General features: G+C 32.5%; 1 protein-coding gene across 1 annotated transcript in view; it reads left to right on the forward strand.

The window, feature by feature from the left end:
• Positions 1–217: 217 nt before the first annotated feature.
• LOC123711312 (nose resistant to fluoxetine protein 6) overlaps positions 218–25,013 on the forward strand; it is a 29,013-nt gene continuing 4,217 nt past the window's right edge. Inside the window, exons 1-7 of the mRNA XM_045663828.1 lie at positions 218–552; positions 9,008–9,216; positions 16,785–16,978; positions 18,494–18,758; positions 20,261–20,421; positions 22,165–22,333; positions 24,747–24,940. Coding sequence (XP_045519784.1) covers positions 255–552; positions 9,008–9,216; positions 16,785–16,978; positions 18,494–18,758; positions 20,261–20,421; positions 22,165–22,333; positions 24,747–24,940 — 1,490 coding nt within the window. The 5' untranslated portion in view covers positions 218–254. The remainder of the gene's footprint in view (positions 553–9,007; positions 9,217–16,784; positions 16,979–18,493; positions 18,759–20,260; positions 20,422–22,164; positions 22,334–24,746; positions 24,941–25,013) is intronic.

Here is a 25,013-nt window from a genome sequence, read left to right on the forward strand (position 1 = left end):
TACCTTAGTCGATATAAAACTCTTCTCCGTACTTTCTTTTAAAGCTGATAAATAATTTGTACTACACCAAATATTGAATAAATCCATATAGTATGTAACAAAACAATTGAATATTCAAATGAGTACTAAGAACAATGAACATCTCAGTATCGTAAAAAATTACTCAAGCCTATTGTCCATCTTATAGGTGTCATTGTCAAAGGGTTATAGTAGTCTAGCCCGCTAACGAGCCTCGAATCATTGTGACTGGCAACATGATCGCGCGCGCCGGCGTGCTACTTTTGCTCTGCGCAACCTGCGCTTGCGCACGGGACTGTATCGAACTCACCCTCTCTGACAAACATCTATCCGACAGCCTTTTTAACGGGACTATATTAAAAGTAGCCGCGAGAAATGAATCAGTTGACAATAGTGTTGAGGTGGACATTTTGGGTCTGTGGGAAAGGTTCCCGAAAATTGTGGTGCCTTTGAATGGAACAAGCGAGCAATGTAGGCGAGATGGACAACTTTTTCTACATAGCCTTGATCGCCTGGAACTCTGGGCTCTAAAAAGTAATTATATTTTATTATTTTACATGGAAATTTGATAAAAATTCTTTGTTTAAACTTTCTACAAAAACATTTATATATCGTTCTCGTTAAATGGTAAATATAGCTTTGTATTTCCATACATAATTGTGGTTAATTATTGTTTTGAATAAAATCATATTTTACTTGTTGATTTAGATTTCAGAAAAAAAAACCTAATTAACAAAAGTGTAGTAACTTTTATAAAACTGAATCGAATTAAAGTTTATCGTTTACTTAAGAATAATACTAGTATGGTTGCTAGAAAGCCTCAGTCATAATTTTATACTTTAACTTAATTTACAAAACTTACATACCATTTAACGTAAAAATTTTTTTTTTAATGCGATAATATATATTTGCTGTACATTTAAATTCAATAGAAAAAGCACTTTAATATCAATTATTTTCTTAAATACTTACTTGGCCTAGTGGTTTCATCCTTGAGATTCGAGCCCCAGCTGTACAGCGACTATTTTTGTCTCTGTGCGCATGTAGCACTCACTAGTACAGTGAAGGAAAAAATCGTGATTAAACTTGCTGATTACCTGCTTGCCTACATGAATGATCACGAAACCGATATATACATCTGAGGCCCAGACCCAGAAAAACTGGGAAGAACCCACCCACCACTGGTTTTGCTATTTCTGCATCTTATTCATTAAAGTTTACAAACTGCTTGTAAATAGATTTTGTGATACACTACAAGTTGTTATTGTGAGCTTCCAGATTCTCTTTCCATGCAGGTGTTGAATTTATATCATTCAATTGTATGGTAAATTTCCGTTCTTAGGCTTTAAAACGATATAACAACAAATTTCTATATTAGTTAATTTATTTTAAAATCTTTATAATATCAATTTTAGACTTAGCTAGATATTCTATTCTTTACCTCTTGAAAACGGACAGACACATTTTAAGGCAAGAAGTTATACCTCCCATTCGCGGTTGATTCCCACTGAACTTGGTAATTTTAGGTTACGACCTACTAAGTCACTAACGAACCCAGCAGTAGACTAAACATAAGGCGATGAAGAGACAAGTGTGTCGGACTCAGAACTGTCTAATTTTTGTCTTTTGTCAACAATGAACAATTCTTATTATGCCTGTCGAGTGAAAACTTGAAGACCGAACCAAATTGTGTACCATACGCCAGATATTCTATATAGAGCATTTAATTATAATAACGTCAGCAAAAAAATGTTATTTATTAAAATTACACTACGCAGCTCAATTGTATATTATGTACAGTGGCAGTGTATGAAATTGCATTTAAAGTCAATTTGAACTCCATCTTGTAGGTAACTAGATGGACCTGTAAAAAAATAACAATAGAGTCACAAAAATTTCACGCCTTTGTAAATTAGGTACCATACTATAATTTGATATTTGAAGACGTCATGCCAATAATGAAAATAATAATAAAATATACTTTACAAGAGATGAATTTAGATATACCCTTTAAAAATACATCTAATACTATAGACGATGATTGAACTTGTAAACTTACAAAAATATGCAAAACAGCTACAGATTTATACTCCGCAAGGATTTTTATGAAATATATTGCTTACTGGAAAAATATATGTTTAAGACCGAGCTAAACCTTTTTTATATTGCTTTAAGTTATTGAAATTTTCTCACATCTAACTAAAAACAATATATATTTTATTAACTATCGATTTATTTTTACCATCTTTTACGATAAAAAAATTACCTAATGTAGATAATATAAAACAACTGAATTTCTTAATAATTATAGACATCCATCCCTTTCATCGTTCCTCCAGCCATCGTTACCCTTTTAATATTAAAATATTTAATATATATTTTATATTAGGTATAATAAGAGATAATTATCAATCAATCTGATAATGGCTGTACATGCTCAGCAATTTCTTGCTTGGTCACTAAGTGAGTGATCAAAAAATAATTAAAACGTGGTTTGTCTCAAACATGATAGCGACCTTGTGACATATTTCTTAAGCTTTCTCTGTTGTGACCTATTGGCTTGTCTTGACCAAATTTTGCATCTTTAAAACATCTAATATGTTTTAAACATCGGTACTCATATCATTAACAGAATATGTTATGTCTTACCTTTTAATTGCAAAAGTAAAGCCTGTTTAAAATATTTAAACTTATACTTGAAATACGTTATAAATATATTAAAAGCACCTTAACCTACTAACCGATAATAAAATTCGTCAAGTGATTTCTGGCCAAGTATACAAGAGTGCATTTCGAAATGTTTAATAAAAATGCACCACTATTTATTCCTTTAAACCATTCATTTAAAACTATTTATTGAGCCCCAACATTCGCTTCCTAATAATAAAAACCCTTTTATACATCTCTTTTCTAACATCTCCGGTAGCTCATTACCAAATCTTGGGTTTTCAATATATTACTCATCATAACCGTTACTAAACTGCAAAGTGATGTAAATGTTTTAATTGGGTGTATATATATGTATATATATATAGTCATATATATATTATATGACTATAATTTTCGATACCTAGAAAGTAGATATTATATAGCCTTGTTACTGATTCATACTTGCATATGTCATGGCTAATTTTAAACCAATGTTACTAGTGTTTGGTTTTATCACTACCCGATGCTTTCCAAGGTTACAATTGATAGTTAAGATTAGGATTTAACTTAAGACGATCTACTGAAGGCAAAATTCATGGTTACTTAAGTTCTAGGCATGTCTGCAATTATACTTATACTATTTACAGCGGCATTAGTCAACGTAGTAATACATAATCGTAATTCTCTGACTTCAGTGAAAGATGAGTAAAGGTAATAAAGAGAGACAAAGGAAAAAACAACAACTAAAGATTGACCACACACAATACCGGAATTAGAGGATACATATATAAATCTGGTAACTCTCTTTATCTGAGCTAATCTAAAGTTAAAATATTAAGGTTTTAGCACCGAGTAATAATTTGACATGTCAACACTAGGTATTCATCCTAATCTAAAAAAAAACATCGTAACGAGTGTAGCGTAGTCCGTAATGGGTCCGTTCCGCTCGCAGTGGAAGACGGGCATTAGGCTTGTAAAATCTAATACGGTTTTGACATACGAAAGTCACTCATATACAAGTTGTTTTGGCAGTTCTAACTCGTATTAGACGCTGGGTAGTTCGTGTATGTAGGCCCTAAACTGACATCGCATATTCGCAATTTGATAGGAAGTAGTGTTAACTGTCTAGTCCTAGGTCAAATTTAAGACACCTTGTCTGAAACTCGTTTTTAAACATTGATAATATCTTTGATTTATTAGTGGTATATTTAGAATAGTAATCGGTAAAGTTGTAAATATATAAAGACCTGTTTGACATTGACTTATTCTATGTCGGAATGTTATTACAGTACAGTTTCGGAGTAAATACCCCTTTTTCCCGGAAGAGGTAGGCAGAGACCACGGATCGCCACTTGCTATGGTTTTAATATACCTCTCTCGCTTTCGCCACTTTTATGAATAAAATTATTACATATCAACATTCTCATCTGAACACAATATCCATTCCTTAACCTTTTTAAGGTACCATTATAAGTCGCGCCCCCACAGAAAAGAATCCGTGGCGCTAAACCCTGTCTGATCTGGGCTTCAGTGTCAAAATTGACTTTTCTTATTTATTATTATGCGCATAAAAGTGCAAATTGGAGTTCCACATACACTAGCTCGTACGGTGAAGGAAAACGCAGTGAACCGGCATGTCTCAAATTTAAACGTAGAAAACACACTTCAGACTGATGGCAGATCTACTTGTGAATAAATTATTGTTTCTGATTAGTAAAGGAAACGATAATTTAAATTCAATAGTGTTCACTTCAGTTTACTTTTATGTAACAGTTAAGTAATTTACTTGTCCGATAATACACGATTGAAGATTTATAAGCGATCACTTACGTGAATCTTTTAAATTTATGGCCAAAATACAATTAAACAAAAACAAAATTTTGAAATTTGAAGATTTGAAATAAAAAGTCATCTGCCGCATTTCACTAACGATGTTATTGGCAAACAACTATTAATTTTCACGATTTACTTTAAGGATTTCTATCGTTCATATATCTTAAGTTTTATTCTGTCTTTGTGTAAGAAGTTGTATGAACGATATTCAATATTTCTCCATGTTTAGCTCATCAAGGCTGGTTGCGAAAGTCGATTATCGATTATAATCATAAAGTAATCTTATTATTATTATTTGCTTCCGGTAACTGGTAATTGTATTAAGTAATATGACAAAGTACAGAATGATATAATACAGGAATTTTTTATTTAAAAGCTGCCAATCCTACAAGTGCCTAAGTCAGTTGCAATGAATAACAACAATGAGTTATATAAGTAAATAAAATTAATTGTGCATAGGAAAAGGTATTTTTAATATTAAATATAAATTAAATGCTTTATATTTACATTATTTTACAATAGAGCTTAGAAACAATATTATAATACAATTTTCTTAATATTTTTCTTTATTAACACAGGCCACGCGTTAATTCAGAACCAAAAATAAAAGTGTAAATTCTTTTACAATATCTAATTAAAAGATAAATAAAATTATACTAACTACCTGATGCGAGAAGTGAAGGAGACATTCTGTCAATGAAATGAGAATGTGTTAACATACATTACCAATTCACGTCAAATTGTAAACTTTTGTTGTCTTTGACCTCCTTTTTCGGGGTTAAAAAAATTAAAAAGTATGCAGTTAAGGTTACATCTAAATACTTAAATAAGCTAAACTGGACGATTCTACACAAACACTCTTTGATATATAATTGTGAATCACCAAATTACTTTTTTTACTATTCTTTGCGTAGTCGTAGATTACGAGTGCTTACCACAAATCTAGATGCTAATTTTGATTAATTTAATGTTAGTCTACTAGGTATCGCAACTCGCTTGAGGTTTTTGCATTCAAATTAAACATCAAGGCTACATTCTAAAATATGTATACGTCCATCATTTGGCTATTCTTATGCCATTATAAAGATAAACGCAGCTGAAGACAAGACGTATTTAAAGTAATTTCAATAAATACCCTTACTTTATTTTTATACCAATTTTTTTCATTTTACTTGTATAATTATTTAGTTTCAGCATGGCGTTAAAATATATGTATTTATAAGCCTAATCTTTAAAGCATTATAAGAATCATGCAAAAGGGATGTGGTAAAAAAACTATGCTAAAGTCTTATATGGAGATATATGGCTTAAATATCTAGATGCCATCTAATGAGACATACTAAATTAGTCAACTTAACAGTAAAATTAACCTAGCTGAAACCATATTATCTGGTATCCACACATAAATCGCGAAATGGGGAGCATCAGGCAATAAATCTAAAATACGTCATTGTGCGGCAATTCTGGGTGCTGATTAAATAATGAGCCAAACGAAGCTCTTATCGAATTCACACTGGTTCTAAATTCAAATCACGCCAATGTCAGCGTGCACTGTCATTGACGACAGTTCAATGATTCGTAGTGGCTCTCTATGCCATAACATGACCCTCTCGCGAGTTCTCCATATTTTTGATTGATTAGGTTTTGCTTTTGAAGTTATTCTTTTGGCGCGTAAATTTTTACACCGTCATAAAAAAACCGACATCCTGAAATTAGCTATAGTCAATATTTTAGTTTTTTCTACACGCGTAGAATAAAATTTTTCAAAAGGTTTTTATCTTGTTACGCCAAGAAGTATAACTTCTAACGGGTACACACGTACACACATTTTGTGTCCCTCTTCGATATTCTAAAATCTAAAAATCTTAATTCTTGACTTTGTCGCTGATAAATCATATTACCACAAACAGGCAACTGAATTTTTTTTCAAACATCTTTAAATAGATAAAAAGTGATAAAAATAGCAGACGTTTTGTTTGAGCAAAGGCACACAAGGTTCGCCTAGTTACACACTCAATGTCAATTAATGTGATTAGATTAAGAGACACTTCGTCTACACGCGTATTTTCCTATAGCCCGCAACTAAGTAAACCTATGGTAGTATTCCGCGATCAATACAGTTTGATAAAGAAAACTTATGTATTATGCGGTTTCAGGTTTTAACCCCGCTTTGGAGCGGGAAATATATGGTATTTCTAAAAATCTAATTCTAATTCAATATCATTTATTCATTTAGGTAACACAATGTAACACTTACGAATGTTGATAAAGAAATACATATTAAATGCTTCTAATTTTACATTTACTGATAGTTCTCAAATCAAGGACATAGAACGGACGAGAAGAACTTGCAATAAACTCTCCGCCACTCTTTTTAATCGTCAAGTTTTTTGTTTTACAAAATGTTTTAAGGAGCTGCAACTACAAGACATCAAGTAATTAAAAAACAAGGATTTGTCCACTATCAGCAGTAGGTGTGGTGAAATAGGAGTACGCACTTTCTCGTTGGAACAACAGGCAAAATGATGTTTGAATACTGTAATTCGAATTCTAAATAAGCATTTCGGTCCTGCGCCTGATCTCAAGAGGAGGGAAAAGTCTCTTTAGTCCATAAATGAGAGTTGTTGGCTAGGGAACGTGTTCGTGGGAACCCGTGTTCGTGCACATACTTATTATTTTCTTAAATTGTTGACCTTACTCCCTTTAAATCTAAAGGTTGCCCTTTTAACCTATATAAAGCAATTAATGTTGAGCATATGTAGAATTAACAAAATTTTACCTCGTAAAGTTTCACATGTAATTTTCCAAGACATTAGCGTCTAATGTTTTCGAGACCTAACCGTGGCAAAGCTGCAAACAAAGTTGACCTATAATCAGCTAAAAGCGCTTTGTTGAAGCGGAACATTGGAGTAAAGTTGACCGAAACTTTGCAAAACCGACGTTTGGCGAAGCACGGAATTCGGAATCTATTCGTATAATCAAATAGCGCATTGGTGCCTTATATAAAATATTAAACGTTGAAATTTATTTAAATTCATTATGTATAAAACGTTTTTATACATAATGAATTTAAATAAAGTTACGTATGTCCTTGAATGATACAAAAATATTGTTTTGATGTCATTACACCAATACCTTAGCCCTATATTAACTTTATAATACGTAGATGTTTCTAAAAAAATTAAAATCCAATATACCTTAAAATATACCAAGAATATAGATTAGATTTAGTAAGGAGGACATCTTTCGTGATCTTCACTTGAACCTTTTCATATAAATATGTCATACGTATCGCATAGTAATTTCTGTGTAAGTTCTAGACGGGCCAAGAATCCTTAATTACACATACTTTTTTACCTCCAAATAAAATCAGGTGTATAATCTAAGTAATTTACATTTCAATTTAAATATTGTTAAAATTAAATCACAATTAACGAACCGCCTTGGCTATACAGTATGTGTATAACACACTAATTAACTATGAGTGAGAGGCAAGTGAAACTTTGCTAAGTATCAAACTCAAAATAATTTTATTCATATAGGTAACCAAGCATACTTTTGAACGTCAACAGAAAATTTGTTAAATTAAATCTAAATTTACATTTACCACCAGTTGGCAAGTCAAGGGCGTAGAGTGGACAAAAAGAACTAGTAAGAAACTCTCAGCTACTCTTTTTAATCCCCAAGGATTCGGATCATTATAATAATAAATAAAAGTCAAATTTATAAAAAGCTTTATTGATTAATTAACGTTTAGCGAGAGTTTTGAATTTATTCAGTGATAATACTCTAATTTCGTTTGGGAGTTTGTTGTAGCAATGAATACAATTTCAATGTAAGGTGTGGTTTGTCTTATGGAGCCTGGTTAGTCATACGCTTAGATTTGATATGATTCGAGTATAATTCCATTTGTTTTAAAATCGTTGTTTTTACATACGGTATCGTAGCGGAAACTCTACTCCTTCTCAAGGCATCAAGAATATATTGTCCAGAATATCTCGTAACTCAATCTTTATTTGTATTTTTATACAACTTAAGATACGTTTATGTCAAGTCAACCAACGCAATTCTAACTATGATTAAGGAGTGAATGTTGAAGACGTTTTTTACATATTTTTTTAAAGAAATTCCTACTAACATTGCCGGGCCATACTGTGGTACATAATTACTTAAAACAAAAGACGTTAAACCATTATTTACGAATCTTTAACCAAACTTTAGAAAAATAATCATAATAATCCAGTGGTGCTTCAACTCTGCTTTGGCTGCATATTGCATCCGTGTCTTTGTTCTTTTGCCTTCCTAAAACGAGTGATCGAAACGCATGAATATTTCGTGGTTGCACCTAGCCAAAATTGGTGACTTAGTCTAAAGTGCGCTCATATAAAAATTGCTGCACATCTGTGATTAGAACGAATTTGGGGTTGAAAGTCTCACGCTTAAACCACTAGGCCTAACTGTTCTTTACCTTTGGAAAAAACAATTTATTTTTGAATGTTTATTTCAGTGCTGGACGCAACTGCCAAGCTTCCATCAGGCATCCTAAGTGGAAATGGGAACCAATATGGTGATTTCGACGAATGCCTCAGTATTGATAGTGCAGTACGTGGAAAGTACTGCCTGGCTTCGCTGCAAGTTAACTTAGAGGACATTGGTCATAGGAATTTGGACTATTTGGTGCACAGTGGCCATTATATTCGAAGTAATATTACTGATGTGAGTAGTTTTATATTATTAAAGTTAATGAGACTTAAGTGGTTAAAAACCTCTTTTCGAATATTGAAAAAAATAATTTCTAAAGCTGTTACGTGGTTATTTTTTTAACCTACTTGAGCGATCAGCCTTCTGTGTCTGTCTAAGGCATCACGATTTCTGTATTAAATGTGCGCATAGAAATGTCCATTGGTGCAAGGCAATGATTCGAACGCGCAGATCACTGGGTTGAGAGTAAACCTTGTGGGTTCGTCCCTTAGAGCCAACACTGCTTAGAGTATTGACAGATTTCATTACGAAAAGATGCAACTCGCCTTGTTATATTAAAATCGAATATTAATTATTGAATAAATCTTTGTTCTTGCGGCAATTTTGTAATAATTATCGTGTCTTAATACAGCAAAATTTTAATTCTCTGACCTTAAAAACCTGTAGAGGAGGTTTACAAACAGTCTATAATTTCAAAAGAATACTTCCGCCGGCTAAACGAATATTAAAAAAAAACCAATGCACTCCGTTGTTATTTAAGCTGTATTTTTATTTATTGTTCGTTTCTGAGAAACCCTCGTTTTATATTGAATCCGTCTGACCCTAAAGCAACATGTTTCATTAATTCAATAACTGCATCAAAATTACATACAAGCACGTTTGTTATGAAATCACATTCATTACGGAGTCGTAAAGACAATCGACAACAATAAAATCCGGGCCACGCGACCCAAGGGTGTAGGTTCACGGCTACATGACACAATATTACATGGTATGTGTATTATTAAGCTATATTAAAGTAAAAAGTAGTGTTTTATATGTCAGACATCAAATAGTGAGATTTGTGTTAACTTCCAATACTTTTTCACACTAATGGTATCTGAAGTGACCACTACGATATATCGGGTACATATAACGTGTACAAAAAAACTAAATTATTAGCTAACGACAGGGCAATAATAATAATAACATTTTTCGTGACAGAAATATGCTTGACAAAATTCATCTATCGCTTACTCCACACTCGGGAGCCTATGTGCTACCACACAGTGTTAGTGTAGTTTTGATATTAAATATAAAAATCTAAATATCATTTATCCATGTACCTACATGGATTTTTTCCGGAACGGACGAGAAGAACTGGCAATAAATACTCCGTCAGTCTCTTAAAGGCTTTTTTACAAAATGTTCGTAAACACTTACAAACATAACATCATGCCCCTCATCACATATATACCGACTCCAACCAGTCACACAAGTTTCACGACGCATGGCCAGCCATCGGCCTCCTCGCCCTATTGTAAAAAGAGAGACAACCCGACGCATGGACGCCAATATACATACTTAATATTATTTAAAGCAATTTACTATAATATTTTAAAAGGTTCAATTTATTGAACTGCTTAAAAATTAATTTCTCAGCGACTTCTTGCACAAGTGAAAAAATACACATTACAGTAACTTTAATTAAACACATAGATTTTATGATACACTTTCACATAGAAAATAGCAAAATGAACCAATTTTTTTCATATTTGAAAACTATCTTAATCATACAGCATACCATAATCTAAATGTTCCATGCTCTATGCAGCCTCTTAACAAATTACATTTGCATTGCAAAACGTGTGTCGACACTATCTCCCTGCACTTAAATTAAGATCGATGCTTCATACTAATAATGGCTTATCTGCAGTCCTGGCAATTTCACGTCCAACCTATATTTATGAAGCTCCTTCGCATAACAGTGAATCATCAATATCAATATCCTATCAATAAAATAAAACGACCGTAATGGAGACCACAATTTAAAATTTACCCTACACTGTATAGGTCACTACTAGGACTGATTGACTAATTGATTTCTAGTTATCATAACTGGCGAGCATACATGAAAGTGGATTAAGCAAGTGTGGTATGCCAGGACCGTAGCAAGTGGGAATCCTTGGTCTCTGCTTATCACATCGGGAAATAGGCGTGAATATATAAATAAAATAATGTTCTAATAACCACCACCCAACACCGTCGCGTGCCACGCGGAACGATGTTTTAAGCGAGCATATTTCGCGTAAGCAGCTATACGTACAATATTAATTCAAATCATACAGAACAGTCAATGGAAGGAAATCATTTTCTTCACAAAAATATAATAACAGAATCTAGACCGAGATGACATGTGAATGATATAAAGATGATATCAATTCGATTTAATGTCCTTCAAGTCCGTACTTGCAAGCCTTCTAGCATTGTGAGTGACCATGGGGGCGGCATCACTTAACATCAGGTGAGACTCCTACCCATTTACCTCCGGGTTATTATTACACAAAAAAAACTAAAGGCGTTACATAATTCTGAAATATGTGCTCATTATCTTTGCTAACACGTTCATTGTATGAAACGGCATACTAATTTAAGCTTCTGTAAGCTAAGGCGAAAGCGTCTTCTTCTAAAATGATTAATTGTAAGATTGTATGACCAGAATAGTTTTTGGTACCAAAACAGATAACAAGTAGTTTAGCAAAGAAAAATCATAAACGTAAAATAATAATAAACAACAGACTAACGCTAGTCCCAACACTGGGAACCCCTGTCTTGTCGCTGACCAATTACAGTTCTTTCGTAGTTAATTGTGCATGTTAAAAATAAAAGTAACATAAGTTACGAATGAAATATGTTTTAATATCTATTCGAAATCAAAATATAATTTAAAAACCTTCTAAATTTACATTTACTGTCAGTTCTCACATCAAGGGCATAGACATACGAGATTAACTGACAATAAACTTTTCGTCGCTCAACTTTTAAATCGCAAAAGTTTTTTTCTAATGTTTGTAAACAGCTACGAGTGAGATAACCCGACGTAAGGACGCCATATTACTTACATAATACTCTTCTCATTCACCAATACAATACTTACCTCATCATATGTTCAACAAAAAGTATTTAACTTTCGCACATTAACAAAATGCATTTACACGTATCAAATCAAATTTTAAAGAATATGACCTAACATCCAATTATTATTCATTATAACTAGGCATATTTACAGAAGGCACGAGAAATAAACTGTTTACAATTTAAGGCAAATTAAAAATTGTAGGGTTTTTATTAACACAGCCATATTTGACAGTTGCCGTGTTCATGAATAATGTTTTTATTAAACAGTTGACGCGAATACAAATTATATAATAATTGATGTATGAACTCTCTCCTTGTTAATGTTTTTGTAAAATTATCATATTTCAATATTTTATGCATAACAGGGCGTAATACATAAATTATATTTCGATGAAATAAAGAATATAGAGTTATGAAACATGTATGTTTTAGTTAGTATAATGAGAATTTAGTTTGTTGAAACAATTTCGATTATTTTTGATATAAATATATAAAGCATCAAATCGTGAACCGTCAGAAGTTTATGAATTCCATTAAGACATTTTCCATATTTATTTAAATTTATGTTAATAATAATTTAGTCCCTAATTTAGGACAAGAGATTTGTACCCCGTGAAAAGACATAGACACATTAAAAAGATTTATAAAAGTGACGCCCGTTTGGTTTTGGTACATCGAACAAAGTCGGCTTCGATCATTAAAATGTTTTGAACTCAAAAATCAATAAAAATATTTATGCATAGGTGCTCTGGGGTTATCAACCTTTTTATAGAGGAAATATTTGCACTTCAACATATTACATAAGGATAACATGAAAGATATCCGATTTGGTATTGACATATGTCATTCAGACACTTCAATGTCATGACTTCACTTTTTAATCTAATGCTCTAGCGTCATAAATTAGAATAATAGTTTAGACATCATAAACAATTGTACATGATGAGATGTTGACCATGCAATGTTGGTAACTTGTATTAAGTCGTTTAAAAGTTGGCTCCACGTTTAATAAAGTTGTTTAAGCTTTATGCAATAACTTAATTATATATCTAAAATATTAACAAAATTGGAAATGGTGTCTTTAAATGGTCTTTCGTTATTGATTCATATTATAAAAATGTTGAGGGTTTTTAATAAAAAAGATCTACGCATGGCGATTGTTGTGAATAACATTGCGCCTAAGGACTGTTTTTTTTGTAAGTAACTAATTAAAAAAGCATCCTATCGTTTTATATAAAATTGTGTCGTCATGGTTTCTATATACCGGAAGTTAATGAGACCAAGATTAAAATATGTATAGACATAATAAACTTTTCGAAATTAATGTTCATAACCTATCTATGTTTTGGATATTTAATGTGACTTTTGTGGGTATATTATATACCAAAAAACGCCTTTCAGAAACAAATGTTAGTCTGTCACTTTTTGCGAAAGCGATGTTTTATTTTCGAATTTTAGATATGGTCTGATTCACATTTAACAAACTTTTTAATTAATTTAGAAATAGTTTCTTTATTGCGTTTTAGATTTGAAGATAGTTTTTTACATCCCTACGTGCTTTATTAGCAGAACTGACAATTCTTCGAGTGGAATCGAGTCACTAGAGATGCGATCGTTACCTGAGTAGAATATAAATGGGCCAAAATGGCAAATTGGCAGGACACTGACGTTTGACATGCCTACATGCCGCGGTCGGGTATTTAGAGGAAAGTGCTAAACTGGTTATTAGTCGATATTTTATATTATTCTATCCCTGGAAATGAAAATCCAACAAATAAAGAATCATATGTACTAGTATAGCTTTCAAAGTCGAAGTCGTCGAGACTTGAAATGAATACGCTACAGAATCTCAAGAGAGACTCATACTTAATTCAAACAGAGAGCAGAGTTGTGTTGTGGGTTGAGCGTACGGCCTCATCCTTGGTCCTAGGTTCAAGCTGCGGTTGTGCACCCAAGTATTTCTCATTCGCACCCACTTACTCGTACGGTGAAGGAAAGCATCGTGGTGAAACCGGCTTGCCTTAGACCCAAAAAGTTGATCTCGTGTGTGACGCACTTCTGCGTGACACTTCCGAGTGTCTATTTATCTATTAGAAAGAAAGTGATCACGAAACAGATAGACAAATAAGAGGCCAAGACCAAGGTTTTTGGCCCCGCAGGTCACCAATGTACACATATCGAAACAATTTTCGGTATTTAAAACGGAATAATATTTTCAAATCTGAATGTATTACACGAATTATCTCGCTTATTTCTTCTAAGGAAGTCATAAAGACTATCGTAACCTTGATAGAGCATCTGACGTGCAAGACAATTTGCCGCTCTGAGGCACTCCTTAACAAACAAAGTTGAGAACATTTTAAGTATCTTGATTTAACTACGTGACTGTAGATACTACAGTCGCACTACTGTGACGAATAGTTTGAAAATTATTAAGCCATACATGGTAAAATGGTTAACAATATCAGTTCAACTGCGAGAGAATTATTGTTTCGCCGAGATCAATCTAGTCTCGGTCTTCTGGACTAAGCAGGGCAGACCAAGAGTTCTACAGAACATGTATTCATCAGAGAATATGTGGCATTCATCAAAGTTGGACCACTCTTAACTAGCGCATTGGATTCCCTGGGTTCTTTGTCGTAGTGTTTTTCTTTTTGTATGCTCGCATACATTTTAATGTATTAGACAAAGTTGACATAATAATAGAGAATGATTTATCCTTCACGGACCTTCCGTATTTACCTGTTTTCAGTGTGGACCAAATGACAATACTGATAACATTTAGGTCAAATCAACTTACCGAAACGGTGATAAGACTATTTAATTTTTTAATAGATTAAAAAAACGGGACAACAGTTTTTAACATTAAAAAAATCATAAGGCTCTACCTCAAATAAGATATTATTTTCCTTAGGAAATTTAACATAGAGGAGATATATACTACTTAGCGCTAAGTCTCGATTATGAATCCAAACCCTTACACATTCAGCCAATGCGGGTTTTTCTTAGTTCTGTAATCTTTGCTACGATTTGGGATTCAGGATATCTTAAGCAGCAGTTGCCAGCACTGTATACATAACACAAGAATTCATATTATTCCTTTGTTAAATTCACCTGAAGAATAGTCATTCAAGACATCCCTCTCAACCTCTGGATACTAATATTTATTTATCTCAACATTCGCGTGCTTTATGCAAATAATATTCGCTCAATTATGAGTGAATTTTTGTTGTGTTATATGTCAAACAAGTAATTGCTTATATGTGAACTTTTACTTTACTTTTACAATTAGTATTATTTATAACTTTTTTTTAACCATTTAGGTTTATGATAATTAACAGGATAAAGCATAATAAATGTTTAATTTATTCTAAATAATCCATTCAGATATGTTAGTATTACTTTAGTTTATATCGCTTTTGGATGTTTTTTTTTATTTTTCTTTCACCTATTCGTTCTTAGTCTTTTTTTATACTAGTTCAATGCTGCATATTATGTTATGAACTTATACCATCATCTTTTCTTAAATCATTACTTTATTAAATATATAATATATATAGAACCTTATAACAAATATTTGTCGAGTCAAATACATAGAAAACGTTTTATATTACTAATTAAAAGTAAAACTCTGCAAATACCTTAAAATATGCCTATTACAGGCTCAAATTTCAAATGGAACCAGTTCATTGCTTACTCATAACGATTTTATACAATGTTATTTTTTTCTATATCTCTTTATTTCGATTCAAAATCATAAATTTGTTATCTATTTTTTCAATATTATTGACATACATATATACATGATTAATAAACTAAGAGTTCAAAACCACTAATTATTTAAGCTACCCTTGGTTACACCACTGTATACATTCATTTGGATACAAACTAACTAACAAACAAAGAGTTAAGAAAAAAAACTCCATTAGGTACTCTTCTGGCAGCGATGGATATTCTTAGAATTTTATGAATGGATTAACACAGAATTTGCATTTTTCCTACCCTGTGTTTAATAACTAATTGATGCTGGATATCCAAACCGCCGCCATATTCATTAAATCCACGGAGGCGATTTCTATTACTATATTTATATACAAATTGCCAAAACGTTCTAGAAGTATCCCAAAGGTGTAATAATTTATTGATTTAATTCTCATATCGTATGTGTATCGCGATCACGCAAATACCAAGGTCCATCTTTAATATTCCGACAAGCTATCGGACACATTGTCAACTAATTTGGTCTCTATTGTGTTGAGCAATACAATTCCTTGACTAATACAAAATCAAGATACAACAATTAAACAAATGCAATTGTAAACAAATTTTTCATTGTATTTTAAATATTCCTTGAACGATGTGTATATATCATTTCAGTGTCGCGTATGTGTTACTATATTAACATTTCACATATATTCCTTTAATATGGTTGTTAATATTAAATTTATATGCCACAATTTTAATATTCATAACCTTTGTGATTTGATTTTATGTGTGTGATACCAAGAAACTACTTATTACTATCAACATTGTCGATCAATTTTTTTCTTCAGTTGTTGTTGTTTGTCAAATTCTTAATGAGCTTAATGAGTCGGCACTTCGTAAATTCCAATAGCAAAACTTATTTCTAAGTTGTTTTATGCAATTATTTAATTCTTAATATCCGTAAATGTTCTTGATTTCAGATGGGTCACCGAGTACCGAGATACTCCAGTCTGCTATGGGGTGTTTGTATACCAAGTTCTTGCAGTAGCTTCGACTTGGAAGAGGAGCTTTCACATAAGCTGTCACATCTAGGAGTGACTGCCAAAGTGCAAAACACTATGTGTACTGTTAAACACTTTAAGCGGCCGTACTCCTTTGGAAAATCTCTAGCTATGTAAGTTATACAACTCTCTTTCTAACTATAAAACCTGTTTATTGAATTTAGTCTAGCAGGCTTACTCCGTAACTTCAATGGTGATTCCGATATAAAAGTGTCGTCCTACATGATTCCACGTTTACGACATCATACGAGCATTCCAATAACTTTATTAAAATTGGGCTACATTGTGCAAAATGTTAACCATGTTAGTTAATAATTGATCTGTATAACCTAATACGGTGGAATAGCCCTGCTTTATTTATAAGTCCATAGGAATAGAATAATTATTATCGTCGATAATCCTACTTATTAATTATTTTTACTTACGTAAATCAAAATTCAAGATAAAGCAATAGGTGCTTTCAGGTTTTATCTACTTTTTTAACTCTTAAATGATTAATTAGTGAAATTTAACCGTTTTCGCTTTAGCGAGACAGATGAGCGCTAAAGTACTAAAGACATCTGTCTCTTTTCATCACATCGTTAACATAATTTGACAGAACGAAACAAAAAATAACTTCAAATAAAAGAGTGCATAGGTGAAGAGTTAAATATATGAATTGTTATATCATAATTATATGAATTCTACAGACGCCTTCTTACAAAACCCATTTTTTTAACTTAATTGAACTTTGTCTAAACCTATGCATAAACACACCTGATTAATTAGAAACAATTTGCGATTAGTTTACAATAAATACTTGCATCAATAACAAATATTATGAAATTTGTTCGATTTTTTCCTCTTGCGATGAGGTTACGTAGATGTTTCTGTTACAAAATCTGTGATTGTTAAGAGGCCATAGGGCCCGCCCGGTGTTGGCCTTAGTTGATCGCTTGTTACAGCTATTGTTAGAGATACAAAATACAAAATCAATTTGTATATAACAGCTGACCATGACAGTATTAAAAATTTCGTTATCTGTTTGCCTAATCAAATATTGATACTGTATTTATGTGGGCACGAGATAGACACATACTTATACGTCAGTCAAAATAATTTAATAATGCAAATCTTTATCTATCGAACCCGAAGTATTGTTTTATTTTAACATTCCAAACCCAGGTGATGTTTGTATTTATATAACTAAGAGCCAACAGGCAGGAGGATCACGTTATATTAAGTGATACAACTGCCTTTAGACACTCACATTGCCTATAGGGTTTCAAGTGCGTTGCCGGTCTTTTAAGAATTGGTACACTCTTTTCTTAAGACTGTTTAAGGACCCTTAATGCTGTATATTCGCCGCCGTCCGTCCGAATGTCCGTTATTCATAAATGATTGTATACAAAATAATATAACTAAAATTTCGTTTAGAAAAAATAGATTTATTATTCACATAATATCTTTAATCACATTTATGTTTTAGCTAATGTTTGCAAAAATATATTCTTAGTTTTTAGAATTTTATGATGACTACCATAGAAATATAGCCTAAATTTGTTTTTATTTCAACATAAATACGTACATTAAGCATTAAAATTATAGAAATATCATCCCTTTATTCAACGTTATTCACAATATTACAGAGCATTTTTCCTCGGAGTCCTACTTCTTCTTACATTGGGAACTATTTTCGACGACGGCAAGGAGGGTGCAACGAATTTTGAAAAATTACTAAACGCGTTTTCTTTGAAACGCAACCTTCGCAAAGTATTCGATCTTTCGGATTCGCCTACAAGAGTCAAAGGGGTGGATGTATTTAGAGGCATGAATGCATTTGCGCTTCTCATGGCTCATAAATCTATGGCAATGGCGCATAGCCCTTATGTCAACAAAGCTAGCTATGCAGAGGTAGGATTGTTTGTATTTTTATTATCTATATTTAGGAATATTAATGTTACATTATATTGAAATATTTTTGGTAGAGAAATTAAGTCTTGATTTATTTGTTTAACTGTTTATTGATATCAAGTTTTTTAAACAGTTATATTTACAATTATTAAAAGAATAACATTATGTAATAACGAAGACAATATTTAGTAAACAGTATGTGAAAAATATAATTGATTGACTTTGATTTAAGAGAGATATGAACTTAGCTAGCTGAATGTTTATGTTTTTACAACATTAATTATAAACCATTTTTTATTTTACACCGTTAAAGGGCGCTTATAGAAAAGAATATATTTAGACTATTTAGACTTGGTTTTCACTGGTGGACTTGGTATTAAACAAAATAAGTATAAGTAAATAATATGTAATTTTGAGACAATATGCCGCATAACTTAGCTAAATATTGCGTGATCTAAGGTTTTACATTGTCTGTTGATTTCCTTCAACTGAGGTTACTTTTTACGGAAAAACCATTTCATAATGGAATTCGAACCAGAACCCTTGAAATGATTTAAATGTCAATGAAAATAAATCTATAACTTAGATAATAATTTTTCAATCTTTTAGAAATAATTTTACTAAAAATTTCATAGAAATACTGCTATTTAGAAAATTTTATTAATCCTTATCAAATTTCCAATAATGTTTGTAATCTCCCTAAACTATGAAGCAGCCATGATTTCGTATGCTCTATTTATTTATTTACAGTCACGTGATCTGTGCCTTCTAACCTGGAACACATACCATCAACACCATCAGCTCAGTTCCAAGCTATTTACATTATAAACTATGGAGGCATAATATAAGACATATATTATATCTAACATTTCATGCGTCAATTACTAATGAATATAATAATGAAAAATAATATTGATAATAATAATATTTTTTTTATTTGCCAAGATGGATGGTACATTTAGATGGATCGACTGCAAATATCCGCACAATCAGCTATATATAAATAGGCATGCAAATGTCGTATCAATGTAATAAAGAATCATAAATTAATTACATATTTCGTAATTCAATTAAGAACATAACACGGCAAAATTGCTGTGTCATATGTAGGTGTGCCAAGACACGTAAATACCCTTCAATCATCGCCCTGAAGCATTGATTTGTTTTAATTGCATAACGCCGGCAAGGGCATTCTGAAGGAAACGCTTAGTTTTTAGTCATTACTTTTAATTAGACAACGTAATAGCACACTTCGACCTTCGTAGATCATAAATTGTGTTTTGTGCATAAATAGTTAATATTCAAAAGCACTACATCGAAATTTGGTAAAAAACCAAATATTGAAGCCGAATTGGCAGTTCAAAGGCGATTCTCTTAACTATCACAACGATCAAGTTGTAATCACACTGATAACCCGTTATACGTGCTAGTATAGTATACGTAAATACATGAAATATAGAATGTAACTAAATACTCTTCAATGAAGTAACATATTTTTGCAGGTATTCGGAATGCCGTGGGCTGTGGTTGGTAGATCGGCGATCGTGTACACGGACAGTTTTCTCTACCTCAGCGGGTTTTTGAATGCCCACAACCTATTGCAAGACCTAGAGAAAAGGGGAACTATTGACTTGAAGAGCAGGCTCCTATCTAGATGGTTCAGGTATGGAATATTAGAATAATCTGTGGAACTTTTGTGAAAAAACTAGTAGAAAGCTCACGACGAAGACTTCATAAAGTAGTATACTCATTTCTAGATTCCACATAATTGTTGAGCATCAGCTTGTATATACTTAAAGCGACATGTATGTATCTAATCATTTCATAATACACGCAACGTATCTTCACTAAGGTTTTATTTTAAGTATTGCCGTATATATTTATTTCTTGAACGCTGATGAACGTTTTTATGCACAGAAAATTTGGAAAAATATAAAAAAATAGTACTCAGGTTTTAATTCCGTCAAAGCGATCAGTCTCGCATAGGTTCCATATATTGTGTACTTAAAAGGTAGGCTAAGTAAAAAACCATATTAAGTCAAAAAGAGTTCGCGGGAGTATCTAGTACATTATAAAAAATCTACATTCTTCTTTATAAAATATTATTGAGTTGCAGATAACAAAACAGCACATGTAATGAGGTTTAATTAATAAGATTATAGAGTTATTTTGCTTATCAAACATGAAAACTAACAATTATTAAATACTAATTTGCTTACATATTGAAATCCGATCAAAACTAAATCTGTTACGTCATTAGTATTAACACGTGTACGTTACACCCAATAACCCTATTTTAACACATTACTAATATGGTATTATATTGCAATTATAGCGAATAACATTTTATCTAAGTATAATCTGCTCGAAAGATACAATAGCTAGAAACATTTTTACGTCACATACGAGCAAATGTTAATCTGGCACATACAAAAATTGTTCGAGGTTCAAAATCTCCGGCTTGAGAATCGTTCACTTAGCCACTTGTGTAACACTAACATAACTTCATCTGCTTGAACTAAACTATAAATTGCTATTATATTAACCTTAAAACATTTTATACACAATTGAGATGATAAACGTTTCTTTTACTAAACTAAGAGATATTTCTTACTTTAAATACGTTTTGGTAATGGGTAATTGGTTTTAGTACACCAACAAAACAAAACAGTGTAGTATAATATTGTATGAATCCTATTTTATGCTTGTTCGGGTCAAACACAATATGCCAGCTCAAAGTCAGCGCCAGTAGAGTGTGCATTTTAATGACCGTGAAATTGATGCTAAGACCTTAAGTCGAGTCATATTTCAACTCTTATATTATTAACAACTAAACACTTAGGTTTGGCTTCTTTGTGGATGCGAACTATATAAAATGAAAGGAGAGACGAAACGATTTTGAGTTCCGTTTGATGCTGAAATTTAACTGTGCTGAAGATCAATCTTCCAATTTGTACAATGAAACAAGTGTTTTAACGGTTAGACAACTAAAGTTAATAGCAAAACATAGACGTTTTTAGAAACAAATACCTACCACTCCACATAAAACACACAAAATACACTTTCTTCGCCCAACGCTTTATCTCCTTTAGAGGCTCTTTCAACTTAAACCACTTTCTTATAAACAAAATTTTTAATAATTATTCCAAACTTTACACATTCACTTACAATCTAAAACAACATCTTCTCAACCTGCCCTATGCTGAAACTATTGTAAGGGGTGTGCTTTTTTTTAACTAAACATCCCTTTTAATTGTGTAGAAGAAAGTTTTCTTTATTTCTTTCATTGATAGTGATCAAACGGAATCGATTGTAAGCGAAAAATAAGTTATGGTAGATTTACCGATTACATGTACTGAATCAACTAATCTTGTATAATTAATACTAATACATAACCTGTTTTCAGACTGTTTCCACTATTCTTGAGTCTGATGTTGTTCTGCACCTACATCCTGCCAGACCTTAACAACGGACCCCAGTGGAACCTGGTAGTGGAAGAACATAGCCGAGTTTGCGAAAAGAATATGTGGAAGAGTTTCCTTTTTATACACAACTACTTTGGATTTGAGGAAATGGTAACTATACCTCTTACAAAAACCAATGGCGCTACAACTATTAAGGTCAGGAGCTCAGGGAATTCTGTACCTGTTTCGTGATTAATTACTTTTTTAAAGGCAATTAAGTGACCAGTGTTTCGTCCCTGACACGCCGCAGATTTTTAAGTCTAATGCCTCACGATGTTTTCCGTTCGAACGAGTGTTAAATTCGCATAGAAAGTCCATTAGAGCCGGGATTCGTAGGTTCGAACAACAGTCGCTCGCTGAAGCCACTTGGCAACACTGCTCAAAAAAGCAAGCACAGAAAGAAAGATATGTTTATACAGATACATTTATACGCCTTGCTTTTTGTTAGACAGAAAAGAACAATATGTTTTTATATTTGTATTTGGTTTATCTGTTTCGTGACTACTTCTCTAATAAGCAAGTGTTGATCTGTGTTCGCTGCCTGACGTGCTCCGTTTTGGATCTAAGGCAAGCTTATCCTTACGATGTATCTTCAAGCTGTATCTTCAACAGAAAAATTAAAATCTTTAAGGGGTATTTTCTAAAATAAATGAAAACTCAATGCAGAATCGAGATCAAAGATTCGCAATAGATAAGTGGGTGACACCAATAACTTATATAAGAGGCTGGGAACTGGTGCATATTGCAAAGCATTGTTAATAACGCCCGATAATTGATATTTGCAATGAGAAATTCATTCACCAAGAATTTTTCCCTTCACGAATGAAAAAACTGTTGATTATTTATTATTATAAAATGCTTTAACCGTGGTATTTCATTATATAACATAATATTTATTATATAAAGAAATACCACGTAAAAGGTATGTTATTAAATAAAACATACAAAGTTACATTTTAGTAAACAAATTAATTTCTTAATTTTTTTAAGAATGCTAATGAACGCAGCTTCTTGTTATATCTTTAATACAGTTACTAGTAAAGTCGACGATTTGCTTCAATATTGAAGCATAACTTGTAGACGCTTTTTTAAAAATGCTAACGAAAAAATATCGCATTTCGTTTACGATTTGGATAGTAATTATCTACGGTCACTCAGGCGTGCCCATCTGGAAGAGACCGGTCAATCAAGTTTTTCTAAGAACAGGCAAATCTGTTCAAGTGGAGTAGCCTTCATGGAGCGAGATTTTAGTGGGTATGAACTATTGTTCATACCTCCTGCGTGACTCCTTGGGGCTGTTGCCCATCACGCCATGGGATCACAAGGAGTCATGCCATGGGAAGGCATATCAACGCGTTTCCTCTCGATTAAAAACAGGCAGATCTGCTCGACCAATAAGTTTTTCTCTTGGTAGCTCGGAAACGATGGACAAACTAAGATTGATTCAAAATTCCTTTGTAAATGTTATTTGAATAAAAATGTTTTGTAAAGCCAAATATTATGAGTGTTTGAATACCATTAGTGACGTTTGACCTCATTCGACGATGTTCTTAACAAATTAGATGGACCTTCAGTGTAAATGGTCTACTGGCTAATTGCAACTTTAAATTTTATCCTTCAAGTAAGGTCGGCTAAAATTAACTTTCAATAGGCTAAGGTTGCGAATTCCTCAAAAACGTAATAATTGCTTCATCATGATTAAAGTTAAACGCAGGCTTTGGGAATACTTTTTTTTATATTTCCCTATTAATTAGCACAAAGACATCGCGCCCCTGTTAAAGGAGTATAAAGCTAGTATTTAGCGAGCGATTCTAAACCCTTAGCCGTGTAATCGAACTCCGCTGGTACACTAATGAATTTTGTTTATGAGCAATTAACTCCTGTTCGTACTGAAAAGGAAACAATGATAAGAAAAATAACATGTTTTAGACCAAATATCGACGCCGAGAGGCAGGCACAGAAGCCTTTTCGCCTACATCGAAAAAATCTTTATAAACCAAATTAAAAAATAAGAGCCTCTTTCACTCAGAAAACAGTTTTCTTTTTCGCCATCAGCAACTAATATGTACTATATAAACATTTGAACAAACGTTGAGTCAATAAAGTCAAAATATCTTCATTTACAAATAAATAATAAATAATATATCAACTATATGTTCAGCGCCATCTAGCGGTTGTTTGAAGAACTAATAATGCAATAGCTAATTTAAAATTAACAGTTACGACATTGATGGCGCTATATGAAATAGTTTAATCCTTATAGACGCTAGATAGAGAATATTATCTGTTTATTAACAAAACAATTATTACTAGCTCCTGCAAGTGAAGGAGACGTCTCGAGAAAACCTCGTTAGACCAAAAATATACGTCGAATGTGTAACAAAAGAAGACCACCTAATTGCCCATAAATAAAACATGACAGAAATCTGCTGGCTTTGTGTTTCAGGTCAAGACCGAAGTTGTAGCGATATACATAATACTTAGTTGAGAATTGTTTATAAGTAGTTTTTCCTTAACATTTCAGTGTCTCACTCACACCCATCAAATAGGCATTGACATGCAATTGTACGTGGCAACGTTCCCTCTAATGCTCATTCTATGGCGGTTCCGACGAACTGGTCTTGCCCTAATCGTTGCCATTGCAGCAGGGTCTACGGCACTGAGGTACCTGGCCATACACTGGTATGACATCAGCATGTTCGTCTACTATGGAATATCGTAAGTATAGAATATACATGTAAAATGCAGTTTAATAAAGTTTGTATTCCGATATTATACTATTAGGCAGACA

This window comes from Pieris brassicae, chromosome 6 (assembly GCF_905147105.1).
Source record: "Pieris brassicae chromosome 6, ilPieBrab1.1, whole genome shotgun sequence".
NCBI classification, from domain to species: Eukaryota; Metazoa; Arthropoda; class Insecta; order Lepidoptera; family Pieridae; genus Pieris; species Pieris brassicae.